The 15,041-nt window shown below is 53.3% G+C and overlaps 1 protein-coding gene across 3 annotated transcripts in view; it reads right to left on the reverse strand.

Annotated features, from left to right (window-relative positions):
• Positions 1–9,637, reverse strand: part of SYTL3 (synaptotagmin like 3) — a 46,446-nt gene extending 36,809 nt beyond the window's left edge. For 2 of the 3 annotated variants that reach the window (XM_058661011.1, XM_058660974.1), the window contains exons 1-2: positions 6,573–6,729; positions 4,581–4,799 (exon numbers count right to left, since the gene is read on the reverse strand). In XM_058661011.1, the coding sequence (XP_058516994.1) occupies positions 4,581–4,799; positions 6,573–6,700 (347 nt within the window). In that variant the 5' untranslated portion in view covers positions 6,701–6,729. Of the gene's footprint in view, positions 1–4,580; positions 4,800–6,572; positions 6,730–9,536 lie in introns of those variants that run through there. The other variant, XM_058661041.1, reaches the window with a different exon arrangement.
• Positions 9,638–15,041: the final 5,404 nt, after the last annotated feature.

The raw sequence follows: 15,041 nt of genomic DNA on the forward strand, positions 1-15,041 counted from the left end.
CAAACGCCACCGAGGGCCCAGCCGACAGAAACCTCCCGCTCCCAGGTTTCTCGTTCCTGCAGGTCAGGTCTTCTCTCTCAATCTGGAGACCCCCACCCTAGCAGGCCAGAAGTGTGCTGCACAGAGACCCTCCTGTATGTAGTCAACAGGGCTGGGACACAGATGGACCTGGATAAGGAAACGTGCCCAGAGACACAAGATCGTAGCCAATGACAGCCAGTCATGGGGAAGAAACAGAGGAAGGTGCAGACACCTGCCACTGAGAGGAAACTCCACACCAGCATTGCAACTTATGGGATTAAGCTGCTGCCTGAAGTTCCAGCATCCCATATGAGCAACTTGTTCATGTTCCGGCTGCTCCACTTTGGGTCCAGCTCTGTGCTCACACACCTGGGAAGGCAGTGGATGCTGGTCCAAGGACCTGGGCCCCTGCCACCCATGTAGGAGACCAAGATGCAGCTCCAGGCTTTTCTGGCTTCAGCCTGGCCTAGATCAAGCTATTACAGCCATTTGGGAAGTGAATCGGAGGGAGGGAGGGAGTAATGGAGGAAGGGAGGAGGGAGGGAGGGAAGGAGGGAAGGAGGAAGAAGCAAGCTTGCAGCCATAGTCTCAGATCTCACAAACTATCACCTAGTGCCAGGCACCTCGCATCTCATCTGACCTGGGTGCTCGCCTGTGACGTTTAAGTCGGAGTTAACACAAGCCCATAGGACTCTGGAGCTCCTATGTGATCAAACAAAAAAAGAATAAAAACACCAGCATCCTATGCTACGGAACAAGCAGCCGTTTCTGCAGCTGGGAACGCCAGGCCTAAGCTGCCCCCGGTGTGCCAGTCTCCCTGTGTGACAGTCCCCCTGCGTGCCAGTTCCCCTGCGGGACCAGCATGGCCTGCTCTACTCTCTAATACATTTCAGGAGGCGTCTCTGCCAAACAGGTGGACACTCCTGCCCTGCCCGCCCGTGACGGCAGGTGAGCAGGTCCAGGGGGCCGACACAGCATGGTGTAAGTCACGCTAACCAACGTAGCCACTTGGCACCTCTCTCCACAGGAGTCCATTACAGCTGGGTTCTGAGGGGTGCTTGGGCCGTTGGGTTACCCCAGCAACAAGCAGTTGTTTTTCTGACCTCATTCTTCAATCCAGTCCATAAATACTTCTTGAAAGGCCAAAACGTAGAGATGGACAGAGCAGGTGCAGAGTTAGGAGGCCTGACCCACACACCTGCCCCAGGCAGGCCCTGGCATGAAAGTCCCCGGAGTTGTAACACCAAGCACCTGGTGCCCAATTGGCTCCTAATATCCTTGTGAGGGTTTCAACCTCCATTTCCACAGCCCTACACCCCACAACTGCTGTCATCCCCTTAGCCAAGAAGAAGGAACCACTGGAAATCATCTTGAACATTCCAGTGCACAAATGTCCAGTGACAAGTTCACAGAGGACCTGAGCCCCTGTGAACAGCTTGGCCCTGTTCCTCTCCCCCTTCAGTGACCCCAACAGCCATGTTAGAATGCAAGTACCTGGACACGCAGGTGGTTAATCCTTGCACCGGACCAAGTCAGAGATGTCCCGGGTGTATTCACCCCTCTGCTGACACAGGCAGGGAATCAGTCTGCCGAATTGGGGTCCCGCCAAGGCCTAGCAAAGTCCTTCTGCTCTCCACCCAGCCCTGACCACAAGGAAGAATCCAGAGGGCCTCTAAGAGGGCCGGGCGGCTCATCAGGCCCACCAGCAGCAAACTGCCAATGAGGCAGTTGGGCGGTGCAGAAAGGCAATCAACAAGAGCTAGTCCAGCTGCTTGGGCATTCCCAGCTGAAATCACTAGGGCCTGCCTACAGTGGAAAACATTGTCACTTTAAATAGTGTTGCTTCTGAGATGGCTTGCAGTTACAAAAGAATAGGGGTTTTTTCCCAAGAGCTTGGCTGATCTGATTGCGGTGTTCTTACAGGCAACAGGAGCGATGGTTCTGATTAAATCCTAGGTAACCAGAAGAGGAGGCAGGGACACCAGAGGAAGACAGATCAAGATTTTATCAAGTGGCTACTGACACTTCTTGCAAAAGTCTCCCTGGGCCTCAAGGGAGGCTGGGAGTCCATATATGTTGCCCCTCCCCCAGCAGGGACACCCTGAGACTCCTGGACAGGATCCCAAAGAGGCAGGACCCGCTGCTGGTACACGCTGAAATGTAGCACAGGTGACCGTGGGCTACTGTCGGGGAGGAGTACTTAAGGCAATGAAATACCAAACCCAGAAGCAAGAGCTGGCTGCTGGTCAACAGACTGTGGGTCTGAGAGTGAGATGAAGGCCCTCACAGCAGACTGGGTGCTGCACACACCCTTGCCTCCCCAGGGAGCTAAGGGACCACCTGAGTTGCAGGTGCAGGAGGCTCTGAGAATAAAGGTGAGATGGCCACCTGCTGTTGGGCGCCCCACCCACCTGTCTCGGGAATTTCCACAGCCAATTCCTGCTTGCGGACCTCCTTCTCTGTCTCCTTGCATGTTTTCTCCACAGATGACCACTGTCCCCCAACTCACACAGCCCGGAACCACTTCAATGCTCCCCCCTCCTTCTGTTGTCAGACCTCACTGGGACCCTGGTTCTTCTCGTCTGTGCTCTCTGTAAAGATTCTGAGGGATGGCGCTGTGGTGCAGCAGCTGAAGTGACCACCCACAAGCCAGCAGCCCCTAGCAGGTGCCGGTCCCAGCCCTGCACGCTCCACTTCCCACTGCCCCGGGAGACCAGCAGAAGACAGCCCATCCTGCGCCCTGCCTTCTTCACAGGAGACCTGGGAGAAGCTCCTGGGTCGTGGCTCGGCATTTCCCAGCCCCTGCTCTCGTTGCTGTTTGTGGAGTGAGCCAGCAGCTGAAAGAGCGCGCTCTCTCTTTCTCTGTAACTCTGCTTTTCAAATAAGTAAAAAGAAAGGAGAGAGAGAGAGAGAGAGAAAGAACCTCCGTATTTCAAAATAAGGAAACTGCGGTTTCAGCAGCCACACTGAGTGGTCAAGTTACACGGCAGGGAGGAGGGGTGGGGACAAGGTTTACCAGCACATTGCCTCAGCTCAGCTCTTGCTTTTGATTTGATTAATTTACAGTTAACTATCAGTTGAAGGAGAAAACCTTCCCAGGCCACGATTCTCACAGAACTTCAGATGCCAGAGGACTTTTAAAAGCTCATGAAAGGGCCCAGCGCGGTGGCCTGGCGGCTAGGATCCTCGCCTTGAATGCACCGCACCGGTGGTTGTGGCCACTTGGGGGGGTGAATCATTGGACGGGAGATCTTTCTCTCTGTCTCTCCTGCTCTCTGTATATCTGACTTTGCAATAAAAATAAATAAATCTTTTTTAAAAGAAAAAGCTCATGAAAAAAGCAATGAAAAAGTAAGTATTTTGGTGCAAGCATCTTGAAATCCACAAATTGCTTTTTTCCTGTCAGCGTTTTCCACAAACTTTTGAAGATCCCCCACATATACAGGGATTTCAAAAAGTTTTGCACCAAAATACATATATCTTTTAATTACATTTCCCAATAATTGTTTGAAGTCTGCTCATATACATATAGTGGACCGAACAAAAACCTTGGGGCTGTGCCAGAGATGTCCCAGCCCTGGGGTCCAGACCTGCCCACCTGTGGGCAGCCAGGGCAGCTCCAGCCTGGCAAGTTCGGCGAGGCCAGCAGGTCCTAACTTGGGAAGTGCAGGAGCGCTTCCTCAGGTTGGTCCATGGGGCTTGGCACATAGTTGATGGCAATGGGGAGCTATGAGGCCACGGCCAGCAGATCAGGGCGAACTCCTTCTGTGTGTGGCCAAATGACTGACATCCCCAAAGCCTTGCAAAATGTCAAGGTGTTAAAGCAGAGTAAGCCCAGGTGTCTGGACAGATGTCCCTGACTGAGCGGGACCCGCCAGCCCACACAGCGTGGCTAGGGCCTCTCATAACCCTGACCTTGGCCACGTCCACCTGTGCAACAATGTCCAGAGGCTGTTTTCAAGTCTCATAGTCTCTCTCTCTCTCTCTCTCTCTCTCTCTCTCTCTCGGGCTCACCTGAGCCCAATGAGCCTGATGAGCCTAGAAGGTTCTGTGGCATCCTGGGGCCTGCCCCCACCCCCTCCGCGTTCCCAGGAAATCCCTGGCCAGCCCATTCTTGCTCTGAGCAGAGGCTGAGGGCCTGACGCTGCGTCCCACCCTGATGTCAGTCCCAGGTTAGTGTGTGCAAAGCAGTGTAGCTCAGTGTTCAGGGACCACGCCCATGCTTCGGCTGAGCATCCAGCGGAGGGCAGAGCAGCACCTGCTGCAGAGGCCTTGTTCACAGTCGCACAGGGCCGCTCCCCAGGCTAACGCGCTGACAGAACTGGGGCACCGCACTAGAGCTGCAGAGGAACCCTCACCCCAAGTTAACCCATCCTCAGCTGCTGCAAGCTTGTGCACATTATTAAAAAAACAATAGCCTGTCTGTATAATACAGTCTATCTTGAAGTTAGAATAACCCCAAGGTCGGGAAAAGTTGTTCCCTTCCAGGCGCACTTGCAGAGGGCAGTGACGGCAGAGCCGGGGTCAGCAGGAGGGACTGACGTCCTGGCCGGGCTCACCTGTCCTCGAAGCACACGGTGCACCTCCAGACGGGAGTCCTCCGCAGGAACACGCGGCACGCGGCGCACACGCGGTGGCTGCAACCCTGGCACACAGCCCCCCGGCTCAGCAGGAGCCCCAGTGGCCGCTGACAGCGTGCACAGGACTTCTCTGTGTATGTCCGGCTCGGGCTCTTGGCTCCTCTCCATCGGAGCTGCTGCAGGTGCGCTCGCAGCTTCCTGTGGCCCATGGCAGTAAAAGAGAGAGGATTGGGTGGGGAGGGACAGAGGCTGGCACCCCACAGCATAGCAGTGGGTGAGCCGGGTACTCAGCCCACCGTCAGGGCTGTCCCCGGGTCTTATCAACCATGAAAACACCCTCCCTCCCAGCCCACCATCAGCATAGCAAGCAGAGAGAGATTGAGAGAGAAAGGGACAGAGGGGGCGGCCATTCTAGTACAGTGGGCACATAAGCTTAAACATGCTGCCTCCATCCCTGCTCTTGGTGAAACGCAGTATGGTTAATGGATGCTGGGGGCGGGATTGCAGCTCAGCAGCATCTAGCCATTGCCACATCTCCAACAGCTATACTGAGTTCTGATTCCTATGCTAGCCACTCTACCTCGGAGCCAGCTCCCTGCTAATGCTCTGAGAAAGCAGCCAAGGACGGCCCAAGGGCTTGGGCCCCTGCCACCCGCGGGAGGGACCCAGATGGAGTTCCTGGCTTTTGGCTTCAGCCCAGCTGAGCCCCAGCCGTTGTGGTCACTTGGGGAGTGAACCAGTGGATGGAAGTGCTCTCTCTCTCTCTCTCCCTCTCTGTCACTCAGGGTTTGCCCTGATCAGAAGAATGATGTCTTTAAGTCACTGAGGGATCTTGACTCCTTAAAGAAAACCACATTTTCCCCAGCATTTTACAGTGTCTGATGGAGACCCGTTTACAGGGAGGTCTAGAATACCTTGACACAAGAGCCAGTGCTGTGGCATAGTAAGTTAAGACTCTACCTGTGGTGCCAGCATGCAATATGGGTGCTGGCTCAAGCCCTGGCTGCTCCTGTTTCCATCCAGCTCCCTGCTGATGCACCTGGGAAGGCATCCGAGGAGGGCTCAAGTGCCTGGGTCCCAATACCCATGGGGAGACCCAGAAGTTTCTGGCTCCTGGCTGTGGATCAGCCCAGCTCTGGTCTGACTGTTGCAGGCATTTGGGGAGTGAACCAATGATGCTGGTGGAAGATCTCTCTGTCTCTCCTTCTCATTATAACTCCGCCTTTCAAATAAATACATATTTTTAAATGACAGAGAAAAGTTATGGAATGATGAGAGGGGCTGGGCAGGAGCACCGAGTCTTCTGTTCAGCCTGAAGGTTTCCCCTGTTCTGCAAGCTTTTGATTAGATCAAGTTTTATTTTATGGCTATGTTTTCTTGGGAGACTCTGAAAGAACTCTGCCATTAGATACAGAAACAAACCTACTCTGTTTGTGAACTTTCTGAATCTCACACCCTCCATGGCCTTGATAAACAGGCACCAAGGCATTCCAAGCTGGCCCTAGGCATGGCCATGGTGCTGACACTGCCCCCAGCAGCCGCAGGTGCAGCCAAGAGCAACACCGAGCACCCTGCTGATACTCGGGCACTGCCCAGGCTGCCTTGCTTGCACCTTCATGTAGAAATAAAGGAGGGGAAGCTCTTCCCTCGAGGGTTGGCCCGGAATCCTGCGGGATGCCCTGGAGTTAATCCCACCCAGAAGGCAGACAGATGAGCAGCCAACTTTAGGGCAAAAAGCAGAAGTCTAAATGGCACCCAGAACAGCCTCCCAGTGTCCTGGCTAAGCTTTCAAGTTCAGATCGACACCAGGTCAGGCTTCATGCCCGGCCATGCCTTCTGCCCTTCTCAGAGCGGAGGCCCCAGGGCAGTGAGAAGTTGCAAGAACGCAACCAGCAGTGAGCACATGCCAGCAGCTCCTGATAGGAAATGCCCAAGACAGAAAGAGGTCCCCGGCCAGGGCACCCAGCGTACCGGATCCTTTCCTCCTCAATCTGCCGAACGGCCTGGTCTCGGTACAGCACCTGCAGGACAACATTCTGTTCCAGGTCCTGCAGGGAGCTCAGATCCACTTCCTGGGCCATTCCCTCTGCTTTGTTCATGGGACCACAGCGGCAGCGGCAGCAGTGACCAAGTTCACGCCATTGGCGGCAAGCTCTCAGGTGTCTCAGGTGCGCCGAGCCTGTGCGTGTCTCCCACTGTTTGACTGTGTCGTACTCCTCAGGCCCCGTGCCACCTGCACTGCCGCCTCTGACATCCGCCCGAGACAGCGCCCTATCTCTGCCCTGAGGTTTGTCTTTTCTTTTTCTTTTTTTTTTTTTTTTGACCAGAGATAGTGTTAAATTATGCACGGTCCCAAGCAGCGAATTTCTGCAATAGCAGAAGTGATGTCCACGCAGAGGAAACTTGGTGAGGGCAAGCAGACAGGCGGCGAGGAGGGAAAGCCACCCTTGCCCGGCTCCTCAGCTCCTGGAGAAAGAACAACAGCAGAAAGAATCAGAGAAGACAGAGTGTTCCCTGCCGATGTTCAGTGCAGTGTTTTCTGTTGTGCGAAACTCAGATCGTGACATTTCACAGAACAAGCCTCTGCCCTCCGACGCTGTCACATCTCAGCCTCATTGAGAGTACGCCAAGGAGAAGTGCTTCCCACAGCTAGCTACTGTTTTTATGAGTGACTTCAAAATTCACATTTAAAACCTCCCTGCTTCTCCCTCTCTCTCCGTAAGTTGGACTTTCAACATGAATAAATAAATCCTTGAAAAAAAATACTCCAACAATTATAATCAATTAGGGAAGTGTGAAGTAGCTTCACGACAACTTCTTCAATCAATTGTTTATGGGCTTTTAGTGGTTCTCACCACGACCAGCTGCACCAGCCTGGTATCTGTGCCATACTAGCTGGAAGGTTCTGCCCACATCCTCTTACCCAGAAAACACAATGCTGTCTTGTTCCCCTCGACATCCTTCCAGCAGAAACTAACCTCCACTGGCCGGGCTTCACAGAAAGCGTGCTGTAGGAACTCACCCAGCGAACATTCGTAAACGAGAGCCTGATGGGGCTCGCAGGCTGAACTCTGCACCGGGGTTTTTAACCCTTCTGCGTATGTTACGTATTTGCCGCATAAAATAAAATACATTGGGTAGTAAAGGAAATTGGTAACGTGGAAATATTTCTGAAGTCTCTTTACTGGAGATCAGAACAATAGTGAGAGAGAGCAAAAATGGGAGAGAGAGAGAGAGAGAGAGAGAGAGAGAGAGAGGCTGACTCCCTCCACCCCCTCCCTGCCCCATGCCTGCAATGCCAAGTGTACCAGGCTGAAGCTAGGAGCCAAGAACTCCTTCCAGGTCTGCTGTGTGGGTGGCAGGGACCCAAGGCCTTGACCCATCAACTGCTGCCTGCCAGGGTGTCCATTAGCGGGAAGCAGAGGCGGGACTTGAACCAGGTACTCCCTCAGGGGGTGCAGCCGTTCAACACAGTAGCTTAACCCATTGCATCGCAGCACCTGCCCCTACACTAAGACATTTTTAAAATTATGAGGTCAACACCATTGCATAATGGGTTAAGCCCTTGCTTGAGACACAGCATCCCACATCAGAATGTCAACTTCAGTGCTGGCTGCTTCACTCCCAGCCCAGCTCCCTGTTACAGCACCTGAGACAACAACAAAATGGTCCAAGCACGTGGGCCCCGTTGCCTGCATGGGAGTCCAGAGATGGAGTTCTGGGCTCCGGGCTTCAGCCTGGCCCAGCACCAGCTACTGTGGTCATTTGGGGAGTGAACCAGCAGCTGAAAGATATCTCTCATCACTGCCTCTCAAATTGTTTACATTTACAATATAGTAATATATAATTTCATTAAGAAAAAAAATATCAGACCCAGCACAATAGCATAATGGTTAAGGTCCTCACCTTGAAAGCACCAGGATCCCGTATGGACGACAGTTCTAATCCTGGCAGCTCCACTTCCCATCCAGCTCCCTGCTTGTAGCCTGGGAAAGCAGTTGAGGACGGCCCAAAGCCTTGGGACCCTGCACCCGTGTGGGAGACCCGGAAAGAAGTTCCTGGTTCCCGGCTTAGGATCGGCACAGCACCAGCCGTTGTGGTCACTTGGGGAGTGAATCATTGGACGGAAGATCTTCCTCTCTGTCTCTCCTCCTCTTTGTATATCTACCTTTCCAACAAAATAAATAAATCTTTTTGAAAAAGAATAAATATCTAGCAGTGATCTCATCAACATCGTAATTCCGAAGCTGTAATGAGTCTGAGTGCTTGGATATATCTACAAGATGCAGTGTAGTTATGGGGACATCTGTGGGCTCAGCTGGAGACAAGGCCATGGGCCCTGACGACTCTACCGTGGCTCTCTGCCTCTTCAAGCAGTCTTTAAAACTTCATGGAAGTTGGATTTGCCACAGATGTTCCTCAAGGGCTCCCATTTTAGCCTGCACTAAGTTTAGCTTTCTTTAAAAAAGAAAAATTTCTTTTTATTTGAAAGACAGATTTATGAAGATGAGAGAAAGAGAGAGATCTTCCATCTGCTGGTTCATGCCCCCAAATGACTGCCACAGCCAGAGGGAGCCAAGTTGATCCAAAGCCAGGAGCCAGGATCTTCATCGAGCTCTCCTGGTGGGGTCCAGGGGCCCAGGGGTCTGGGCTATCCTGTGATGCTTTCCTAGGCCTCAGGCAGAAACCTGGGACTTGAACCAGTGCCCATTTGGGATGCCGGCTCCTGCAGGTAGACTAGTCTGTTGAATCACAGCACTGGCCCCTAAGCTTAGCTTTTAATTCCACTTGTTCACACACTTTTATGACCCTCATAGTCATGATTTAAGGAAATACTAAGTTTTAGTTTAAGGAAAATGAACACAAGTCTGTCATTTTCCCCCATTCAGGTTCATGGGATGGCAGGCTAAGGGCTGCTGGCTCAGTGTCACTTACCCCAGGAGCAGAGGTGCCCAGGCACAGGGGAGCCAGAGCCCAAGCGAACAATGCATGTGGTCTCCAGGCTCTAAGGAATGCCAAGCACCTGCTCTCTCCAAGGCATGCAGCGGGAAAAGGCAGGCGACAAAGACGCGGGGCTGTCACTCTGCCAGCCACTGGGTCATGCGTGCCTCCTTCATCTTCCGTTTCCAGAGCAGCAGGCAGAACTAGCAGATCTCAGCTCCCTGAGGCCCCAGGTTTCTGGAAAAGAGAAGAAAGCCAGAGAAGACAAGTGACAGGTGTGGAAGGACAGAGGGTGCTGTGGTGTGACACAGCAAATAAAGCCACCACCTGCGATGCCGGCATCCCACGAGGATGCAGGTTCCAATCCTGGCTGCTCCACTTCCAATCCAGCTCCTGTCCAGCTCCCTGCTCGTGGCCCAGGACAGCAGCAGAGAACGGCCCGACTACCTGGGCCCCTGCACCCACGTGGGAGACTCAGAAGAAGCTCCTGGTTCTTGGCTTCCTCTTGGGCCAATGCTGGCTGTCATGGCCATCTGGTGAGTGAACAGTGGATGAAAAATCTTTCTCTTTGTTTTTTCCTTTTAACTCTGACTTTCAAATAAATTAATACATCTTAAACAAGCCGGTGCCTGATGGAGCGCCATGGCTGGGTGCCAAGGGGCCCAGTGTCTGTCCCACCGTCTCTTGGTCTCCAGTTCCCGAAAGCTGCCTCCTGCTGCTGCCTGGTTTCCACTCCCACTGGGTCAATCCAGTATCTGGTCGATCTGGTTCTCAGGTGTTTCAAACAAAGGATTTGCTTTTGGCTCAATACACCTGCCCAGAAGGCTACGTGGCCGTTTCCACCCCACTGCCCAAGTATGTGATCCGTGCGTGCTGGGCTGGTAAATACCCCAGACAGGAACACCCGGGAGTTCTGGGTTCCTTAAAGGCACACTCATGCCGGGGTGGGGGAGGTGAGGGGATGGGCAGGGGACGGCTCTTACTGAAGAAATTTAAGATCTGACTACCCTTACAGAAATCCACACATCTGTGCTCTGCCCCTGTGGGAAGCATTCACATGAAACTCTGCCTGTTCCAGACCCAGCCATCCACTCAGTAAACATCCACTGCACCTTGCAAGTGCCAAGCGCCCTTCCGGAGACGTGACACAAGGCAAAACCCGCACGGAACAGAAACTCGAGGCTCGTTCAAAAAGCTTGTGGAAGAATGCAATCAATCACAAGTTCATTGCGGTGGAGAAACATTTTGAAAACCACACATTGCTTTAAGGTAATGCACATTGTCCAGGAATTTCCAGAAGGTTCCCTTGTGAGGTAGATCACAGAGGACTCATGTGGTGGGCTGTCTGGGCAGCAGGGCGCAGAGGGTCCCTGCTCTGTACCCTGGAGGCATGCAGCAGGAACTGACCGCAGCAGGGCAGCTGTGGGGCTCAGTGGTCAGGGTACCGCTCTTGATTCTGGCTTCCCACCGGGATGGCTCACGCAGCTGCATCCCTGCTACCTACTGGGACACCCAGCTGGAGCACCCAGACTCCTGGTTTTGGCCTGGCCCCGCCTTGGCTGTTGTAGGCATCTGAGAAAAGGCAGATAAAAGATTCTCTCTCCCTCCCTCTCTCTCTCCCCTGTCTGCATTTCAAGTAAATCAAATCAAACTGCTTTTTAGAAAACGAATTTGTTTTGCGTTCAGAAGGATGCCACAGAGGGGACCGCTGCTCGTGGTATTTGGATCCTGTCTGATGTCAGATGCAGCTGGATTCTACCCGGCAAGCCACTGACCACTTGTCCCTCTCCCGCTCTAGTTTCACTCTACAAGTTCCCACTGTGTTATGATCATTATTCTTCCCTTACTCCTTTATCACAAAAATGACATGGTACGATTATTATAATTATTATATGTGTAAGTCGGTTTAATTAGATAGGAATTTTATTTCAGGATAGTAAAAAGTAAATTACAAATCATTCTTGCCAACAGTGAGTGCTAGGGTCTCATGAGTGTAAGAACCACCGCATCCCAGAATTCCATCATCTCTAAGGGCAATTGCATTGTGTGGTTTCCTCGCGGATTTATGATAGGGTTGGCAGAAGAACAGGGCAGGGGAAATGGAGGGTGGTAGTTCTCAGCCGTGTTGGTGTGGGTTGCTCAGATGATGCTGACCCCCAGGTTGAGTTCCAGTTATCACCTACAGTGGGATATGAATGGCCCACATCATTTTAGCTGCAGTTTTCAATCCTCCTGAATGAGAACTGGGGGGGCTCTCTGAGGCTGCTCCTTGGTCTCCTGCAAGTTTTGTGGCACCTGCCAGCTAGGAGATTCTCCTCACTGTTTCGTTTTGCAAATTGCTCAAAATTGTCAAAGCCATTCTCTGCTCAGAGTCTGTTTACCCAAGACAAGATGCCCCCAGGTGAGAAGTTGCTTGTTTTTAAATGGTTTGATGGTTTTGATTTGAGCAAATTTTCCCTAGCTAATGCCGGCGTGTAGGGTAGCAGAGTTCATCAGTAAGCCGAATGGGCGCAGGGGGGTGTGCCGCGACCGCTGACAACCCAGTGCCATCGACACAAAGCTGCCCCGCCTCACCCCGCCCGGCAACTTCACACATTCTCCAATACACACTTAACACACTGCCGCCTGTCTTGGACGCTTTTGATTTTGGTGACATTACAGAGGCTAACACAGTGGGTCAGATACTTCTGTGTGAATTCACTTGCGTGTTTCTTGCACGATTCTGTCTCACTCACAGCAGCAGGCTGGTGCACCACACCCCTCAGGGTGACAGAACCAGCTGTGAGGATGGTGCGTTTCACAGCCACACACGGGTAGCATAGAAGCCTGGCAGGGCCCAGGCGTTTGTGAGCCACATGCAGGTGGTGAACGGCCTGGAGGAGGGGCAGGAAGTCCTCCTGGCTACTGCCACTGCCCAGGGAAGCAGCACATCCCGCACAGGGACGCTAAATCACCAAGCTGTCCTCTCGGCCTCCCCAATCTGACCCTCCCCCCTGCCTCTCCCTCCTTAGTTCCCCCTACAGAGCTCACCTGAGACACCCCTCACCCCAGCACACACATCATGCTCCTCTTCTCTGGGCGCAGCCAGTTCCATCCACACTGAGCAACGGAGGGCATGGTCAGGCTAGCAGTGCTTGGGGTCTGGCCGTCTGGCTGTCTGGCAGGTGGCTGTGCTGTCACTGATAGGGTGTCGGGCAAGTTACCTGAACCCTTTGGGACTTGGGGGCGGGAAGGGAGCACAGCCCACACCTGCTCCATGGAGCTGCTGGGGTGACGGAAAGCAGGGGTGCCCCAAAGGACTCGGTGCGCAGTGTGTAGACAACAGTGGATGCCGGAGGGCTCGTCCAGAGCGGTCACTGCCCGCAGTCGGGAAGGGTCAGACGTGAGCTCACTCGTGGCAGCTTCCGCCATGCTCCCCTCGCTCTGCTTAATCCCCCAAGGGACCCTGATTCACTGTCCCATGTCGGAGCTGAGGGGAAGGTCTGCCTTCCGGGGATGACACGGATTTCATGGATTCGTCTGCTTAGGATGCCCACATCCTGTGTAGGTGCCGGTTCGAGTTCACATCCCATCCAGCCCCCTGCTATTGTGCCTAAGTCCTTGGGTCCCTGGACTCAATGAGAGACCAGGAAGAAGCTCCTGGCTCCCTGCTCAGCTCCAGCCATTGTGGTCGTTTGAGGAATAAACCAGTGGAAGAAAATTCTCTCTGTGTAACTCCGCCTTTCCAATAAAAATAAATAAATCTTGAAACAAAAAAAGACAACATTGAAGGTTCGGCTTGAAGAGCAATTAGATGAATATCATGACGTAGGTGTATCCATCTAATGTGGGAAGCATGAACTCAAGTAAAGCCGGAAGCCTAAAAAATCACGTGTCATCAGCTTTTGCTAAGTGGGTCTGGTGCAGTAGCCTAGTAGGCAAGTCCTCACCTTGCACACCCAGAATCCCGTATGGGTGCTGGTTTTAATCCTGGCTGCTCCACTTTCCATCCAGCTCCCTGCCTGTGCCCTGGGAAAGGAGTCGAGGATGGCCCAAAGCCTTGAGAGCCTGCACCCGCATGGGAGACCTGGCTGAAGCCCCTGGCATCAGATCAGCTGATCCTGCCTCGGATCAGCTCAGCTCCACCCGTTGCTGCCACCTGGGGAGTGAACCAGCAGATGGAAGATCTTTCTATCTCTCCTTCTCTCTGTAAATCTGCCTTTCCAATAAAAATAAATAAGTCTTTTTTATTTTAAGTAAGACAACGCGAAAAGAGTACACGACAATACTCCCTTAGAATGGTCCTGTGCGGCATTCACCGTCTCCCAGCTTGAAGCCTCCCAATCCAGGCTCTGCTACTTAGTCCAGTGCCCCCACAGCCCAGCACATTCTTAAACTCTGCCTGATTTCTGCGCCGAGCCAGGCTGTCTGCAGGCTTTGCTCCTCCTGCAGAGCCCAGGCCTGGCATCCTTTCCTCGGTGTGTTGCGTGGCTGCGGCAGTGGCTGCCTTGCCAGAACTAGGGCTGCTTGCTTCACCTCTGGGAGACTTCAGCTGCTCCTGCACCCAGTGGAGAAGAGCTCTCCCGTGTTAGCAGCTTGTTAGGGGAACCGAGTGGATCATGGGACTCAGCCCCAGAGCAGGGGCAGAGTGAGCCCACTGGCGATTCTCCCTCTGTCCCCGGCGTGAGCTGCACACACGCCCAGCAACAGGAACACTGAGCTTGGCCTGTGCCCGGAGGAGAGACAGGCAGCAGTGGGAAGTGCTGCGACCAAGGCGAGGGCCCTCCCTCACCCGTGGGGTAGGTCCTAAGCCACTGCGGGAGATGCCTGACTCCTGCCCAATACCACATTTTAAATACTGTCCATACACCTGTGATCAAGTACAATGTACATATTAATGCTGTAAAAGAGGTCCGATCATCCTGACAACACGCCATGACAAACGTTCTGGAAAACTCGGGAGGAATGACTTACTTTTGGAATTTCCAGTTTCCTATTTCCAGCCCACAGTGGACAGCTGGTCATTGAAATGGCAGGAAGCGAAAGGGTCAGGGAGTGAGGACTGCTTGGTCCCTATTTGGTCAGGCTGTGTCCCAGGAGAACGGAGGGCACCCAGACACGCAAAGGGAACTGTGGTGCTTCCTGCATCTGCCCCACAACAACTTCACACATCTTCAGGACATGAAGCAAACACACACCTGGCTCCGAGGAGAATGAAACTAGCAAGATGCCACATTCAAGAAGGGCACACTCGAGCCAGGCAACAGTCAAAGCACAATGTGGATTCAAGGGTCTATGGAGAAGCAGGGTGCACAAGGCAAGTCATGGTATGCCCCACCTGGAGAGGACAGTAAGGGACCAGGGAGGAGCAGGAGGACCAGGGAGGACCAGGAGGACCAGGGAGACTCAGGGAGGCCCAGGAAGCCCAGGAGGCCCAAAGAGGCCCAGGAGGACCAGGGAGGACCAGTGTGAGGCCACTGGGACCAGGGAAGGCTTCCTGTGGGAGACACATAGCTTTGC

Source organism: Ochotona princeps, chromosome 1 (genome assembly GCF_030435755.1).
Source record: "Ochotona princeps isolate mOchPri1 chromosome 1, mOchPri1.hap1, whole genome shotgun sequence".
Classification (NCBI taxonomy): Eukaryota; Metazoa; Chordata; class Mammalia; order Lagomorpha; family Ochotonidae; genus Ochotona; species Ochotona princeps.